Source organism: Chiloscyllium plagiosum, chromosome 33 (assembly GCF_004010195.1).
Source record: "Chiloscyllium plagiosum isolate BGI_BamShark_2017 chromosome 33, ASM401019v2, whole genome shotgun sequence".
Lineage (NCBI taxonomy): Eukaryota > Metazoa > Chordata > Chondrichthyes > Orectolobiformes > Hemiscylliidae > Chiloscyllium > Chiloscyllium plagiosum.
The window spans coordinates 8,217,957-8,223,956 of NC_057742.1; the positions used below are offsets into that span (position 1 = coordinate 8,217,957).

Here is a 6,000-nt window from a genome sequence, read left to right on the forward strand (position 1 = left end):
CTTAAGCAAAGATTATTGAACAGTAAAGGAATTAAGGGTTATGGTGAGCAGGCGGGTAAGTGGAGCCAGGTCCATGATAAGATCAGCCATGATCTTACTGAACGGTGGAACAGGTTCGAGGGGCCAAATGGCCCACTCCTGCTCCTGTTTCTTATGTTTCCCCAAAAAGGTAGTAGAAAATCTGGAACGGAAGAAAAAAAATCATAAACTCCAGAATTCTTGCAAATGTTTTTATAATGACTAAAGTGTCAGCAGGTTGGACCTATACTCATTGGAATTTAGGTGAGTGAGTGGTGACCTTATTGATGTGTACCAAGTTCACATGGGAGTTGTTAGCTCAGTTGCCTGGATGGCTGACTTGCAGCACATATTCCAACAGCATAAGTTCAAATCTTAGAGGTTGAGGTCACCTTGAAGGCCCACCTTCTCAACTTCCTTGAAATGCTGTGGCCCTCGGGTTAAACTTAACACTGGTCTTGCTTCTCTCAAATAAGGCTATGGTGATCTGCATACGGATCACAGGGGGACTTGACAGGGTAAATGCTCAGTGCATGTTTCCCCATATGGGGAAATCTCAAACTGGAGGGTGTCAAAATTTACAAGAAGGGCACTCCCATTTGAGATGAAGGAATTTCTTCGCAGGGGGAATGTTAGTCTATGGAATTCTCTTTCATAGAGATCAAGGCTGCCTACTATTGAACATAAATAAAGACCAGGTTCAATGGACTTTTGATTCACAAGAGTCAAGGGGGACAGGTTAGATGATGATGTTCAGGCTACAATCAGATTGGCCATGTTCCTATTGAATGGCAAAGCAGACCAATGCATTGAATAGCCTACACCTGCTTCTGTTTCTTATGAATTATATTTCGGTCATCCTTTGAATGACAAATCTTACAAACCTAGCAGCTCAAGAACCCTTATATCCCCATCAAGCCATAGGTCATTTTGATCAGGAATGGCTTACGTTGTTATTTCCCACGTGATCACAAGAGTGAATAGTATCATGAAATTGTCATAAAAAGAGTGCATTGTTCTGGAATTTTGGTAAAGTTGTTGTTTCTGTAAGGACTCAATCCCTTTCTCTCAGCTCCTTCGCCTCCGCTGCATTTGTTCCGATGAGGCCACTTTCCAAAGTGGTGCTCTTAATATGTGCTCCTTCTTCTCCAACCGTGGCTTCCCACCGACAGTTGTTGACAGGGCTCTCGACAGCATGAGGTCCATCTCCCGCGCCACGACTCTCACCGCCTCCCTCCCCTCCCAGAACAAGGATAGGGTCCCTCTTGTTCTCACCTTTCACCCCACCAGCCTTCACATGCAAAGAATAATCCTCTGCCACTATCGCCAACTCCAATACGATGCCACCACTAAACACATCTTCCCTTCCCTTCCCTCCCCCTGTCTGCATTCCACAGAGATCGTTCCTTCCAGGACAACATAGTCCACTCCTCCATCACACCTAACACCTCTCCCATCACACACAGCACCTTCCCATGACACCTAACACCTCTCCCATCACACACGGCACCTTCCCATCATAGCTAACACCTCTCCCATCACACATGGCACCTTCCCATGCAATCGCAGAAGGTGCAACATCTGCCCCTTTACCTCTTCCATGCTCACCATCCAAGGCTCCAGACACTCATTTCTGATTAAGCAGCGTTTCACTTGTACCTCTTTCAATTTGGTCTATTGCATTCGTTGCTCCCAATGTGGTCCCCTCTATATCGGAGAGGCAAAACACCGACTGGGTGATCGCTTTGCTGAGCACCTTTGGTCTGTACACAATTTTCATATTTTGTCACATAGCACTGGCTTCAGCCTTGGTCATTCACAGCTCCTAATCTCCCTATAATCTCTCCATGCACTGTCATTATCCCCTCTTTATTGCTACCTTTGCTTCTGGAGCCAGGACTCACCTTCTCTCAGCCTAGTATAAATACCTCCCTATTTCTCCCAATTTTTAGCTTTGACAAAGGGTCAGTTAGACACATAACATCAGCTCTTTTCTCTCCTTACAGATGCTGCCAGACCTGCTGAGATTTTCCAGCATTTTCTCTTTTGGTTGTTGTTCCATCTATTGAACACTGATTAATCCATTTCCACAAGTGCAATAGGTCTCTATATTAGAAAACATATTATACGGCCCAGAGGATTAACATTAGAATTTGTTCAGCATCACATCATCTTAAATAGGGCAAAAACACTTTAAAACAGGAACTTAAAGTAGAAACAAAAATAGAAGTGAGCGCATAAAGGAAAATTAAGGGAAGCTGCTGGGGAGTAGCTTAGATTAGATTCTCTACAGCGTGGAAACAGGCCCTTCGGCCCAACCAGTCCACACTGACCCACCCAGACGCATTTCCCTAACCCTATGGGCAATTCACCTGACCTGCACATCTTTGGATTGTGGGAGGAAACCCATGCCACACAGGGAGAATGTGCAAACTCCATACAGATAGTTGCCAGAGGCTGGAATTGAACTAGTGCAGTGAGGCAGCAGGGCTAACCATGGTGCCACCATGCCACCTTGGGTTTAAGAGGTAAAAGGAGCAGCAGCAACAATACTGACAATGTCACCATTCATAGAGCTTCCCAAAAGGTATTGTTAGATATGGATCAGAAACAGGATTACTACCTAACTTTTTCTCTCGCTTGCCTGGAAATACAGACAAGTAATAACATCCAAACCATAAACCAGTAGGGATGGGCAAGCACACCTTCCACTTGGAATAATAGATCAAAACATAAACTTATTTTTTCAATACAATGCTTGGACAATGAATGGCAAATGTAGCTCCCTTGAGTAGATACAGCTACGATTTAACTCAGTACAAAACCACTTGAATCCAGGTCACGTCCAAATGAAGTTAAGGTTCTGAAATTGGTCTCAATGATTTGGGATGAAGACAAAAAAATAAAATTAAGGAGTTCCCATCCCCTCCCATTCATTACAACTGGAAGTTGAGCGAGACAATATCAGATTGGAGTATGTCCAAGCTCAGGTGTAGTGTTCATCACTCTGACAATGTGCTGACACTCACCATTCAGACTCCCATGAAAAAGTACCATGGGAGAGCTGCTAGTCTGATAAAGATGATCAGACAAGAGTTAGAACCTTTATGGGAAGGGCAGAAATTTGAAACCATATATATTCGTATCAATATCTAAACACACACACTTGCACACCTGAACATGTGACTTATGAAAGACTGCTGTATTTATTACTCCTGGTCATAGAGATGTACAGCATGGAAACAGACCCTTCCGTCCAACCCGTCCATGCTGACCAGATATCCCAACCCAATCTAGTCCCACCTGGCAGCACCCGGCCCATATCCCTCCAAACCCTTCCTATTCATATATCCATCCAAATGCCTCTTAAAATGTTGAAACTGTACCAGCCACCACCAGTTCCTCTGGCAGCCCATTCCATACCCGTACCACCCTGTGTGTGAAAATGTTGCCCCATATGTCTCTTTTATATCTTTCCCCTCTCACCCTAAACCTATGCCCTCTAGTCCTGGCCTCCCTGATCCCAGGGAAAAGACTTTGCCTATTTACCCTATCCATGCCCCTCATAATTTTGAACAAGACTTCCTAAGTTTATGGTGATTTTACCTCTACACTAGCCTCAATGTTCCATAGTAACATTGAAATGTTTGCACTAAGTGACCTGCCCTTTCATCAGAAATCATGTTAACCTCTGCATTGGATGACCGGTGGTTTCATTACAAAACTTCACACCTCCAATATCATGTCCAGTTAAACACGCTCCCCCTTTATTCCCCCAAACTGTTGCAATCAAAAGAAGTGCATTCAAAGATAATGAAGAGAAAATGGCTGTGGTTCTTCTGTGTTAGAGCCATAGATGTGTACAGCACGGAAAGAGACCCTTCGGTCCAACTTGTCCATGCCGACCAGATATCCTAACCTAATCTAGTTCCATTTGCCAGCATTTAACCCATATCCCTCTAAACCCTTCCTATTGGTGCTCTGTGCTGCTGTAAACAGCAGACCTGATCTTGGAGGGTTGGTGACCCGAATACAGAAGGTATTTAAATTCATCTTGGATCCAAATCTCGAACAAAAAAAAAAGTGCAATATCACCTTTAACTTAACATACATTTGCAAGTATTTTAATTTATAACACTCAGTCATAATGCCCTCAAAAATTCAGTAGGTGCAAATATTTAATAGGCAGCTGACAATGAAAATAAACACTGGCACTGATTTAACTGTTTCAAGACTAGGGTTGTAACAGACATCATGGGGCATACAGCCACACAAGTCACAGGTTGACCAGTGGAAATCTGTGTAGATTTTATAAATGGGCAATTTAATTGTTTGTTGTCAATGTTATTCAAAAAGTGATGTCACATGACCGGCTTGTCTCCTATACAGTATTAATATAACTATCAACTACAATAATTTCCCGTCTTCCTAGCCCGCCATCCCACATTCAGTAATTCCACTGTTAGACCGATGACCATCCTCAGAAAGGCAAATATGCCTTTGCATCGGTGCTTGCCAGTTAATAGGAAGTCTGAGTACACGACCTTCTTGAAACATCCCGAAACCATGTACGTACAAGGGAGCATTTTTAATTCTGCCCGGCAAAAGTGCGACTCGTTGTCAACTCCATGGAAGTGGGTACCTCCAATAGATGTGCAAGAATTGAGAGAAAAATTCAGCGCACTCGTGACTGGATGCAGTGACTGAACACATCGAATTGATTGAAGATGTCAAGTGCAGTAACATTCGTGCAAGGACAACAGTACTGACCGGACTGGGGCAAGAATCAGAGGGAACACGATCCAATGTACACGTTGCTTACAAGATTACAGGGCAATGATCATGACAACCTGCCCGCCCTGCTTCTCAATCACTCCGATAGACATCGACAGAAAGAATCTACCAAGATCCAGCAATCATAGTCATCCACCGCTTGTAGAACACACACAGTTTCACGCACACCTCATGTATCAATTTCTGCAGCTGATTTCGGAACTAGACATTGCAAGAGCTTCCTCCCATTTCTTTAAGTCTCTTTAATAAAAAAAACGCAAATGTCAAGGAGGGAGAAAATAAAGAGAGCGAGAGAGAGAGACCTTATTTGGATAGTCCCTCATCTCCCAGCTCAGACCCCCAACGTTGCAAAAAAGTCTGTAGACTCTTTACAGCAGGATAACATGCCACTCAAAACAACACAGCTCCCACCCATTGGCTCGGCAATTTGCTTCTGTAACCGGATTCAAAAGTCATTGCTTTTAAAAGCAAAACGTGCAACTTCAAAAATAAATAAAGCTCTTAATTATAGGTAGGACTCTGGATTGCCTCACTGCTGACAATCCCTGTAATGGGCATCAGAATCACATTGCACAGAACGAGGCCATTCAGTCCGTGGTACTCATTCTTCGACAGAGCTGTCGAATTGAAAATAAACCTGAAGTGTATAGATGCCAGAGTGAAGCTACTGCAGCTGCTAACTGTCTCACCTTGGTTTCTTGGTGGCTGCAGACGGAGCCGGGTGACCTCTGCAGTTCTGTTTTCTGAGGCTCGCTTTCAGTCTCGCTGTTTTCTGTCATGGTCCAGCACGCTGAGCTTTAAATCCCCCTCAGTTACTCTCAGCGGCTGCTCCGAACAACTCACACTCCACTCTCCAACTTTGCTACAATTCCCAATGTAACAAGCCGGGCGCCCCGCCCCTCTCCGCCGCTGATTGGTCCCCTCCGCCACTCCGGCGCGTGGCTGCCGGACCGACGCCTGTAATTGGTTGAGACGTGGAAAGGGGCGGGCTAACAGTGGGGTCTGTGGGCGGGTCCAATGAAGCTAGTCACCCAGCTCTTGTTCTGGATGAGAGTGGTGCTGGAAGAGCACAGCAGTTCAGGCAGCATCCAAGGAGCTTCGAAATCGAAGTTTCGGGCAAAAGCCCTTCTTCTGTCCAGTCCCTGTTCTGCCCAGTCCCAGTTGGAGGCATTTTCTTCATCAACCTGT

The 6,000-nt window shown here is 44.7% G+C and overlaps 1 protein-coding gene across 1 annotated transcript in view; it reads right to left on the reverse strand.

Moving 5' to 3' along the window:
* Positions 1-5,680, reverse strand: part of LOC122539796 (SH3 and cysteine-rich domain-containing protein 2-like) — a 128,069-nt gene extending 122,389 nt beyond the window's left edge. The window contains exon 1 of the mRNA XM_043674858.1: positions 5,502-5,680. Coding sequence (XP_043530793.1) covers positions 5,502-5,591 — 90 coding nt within the window. The 5' untranslated portion in view covers positions 5,592-5,680. The remainder of the gene's footprint in view (positions 1-5,501) is intronic.
* Positions 5,681-6,000: the final 320 nt, after the last annotated feature.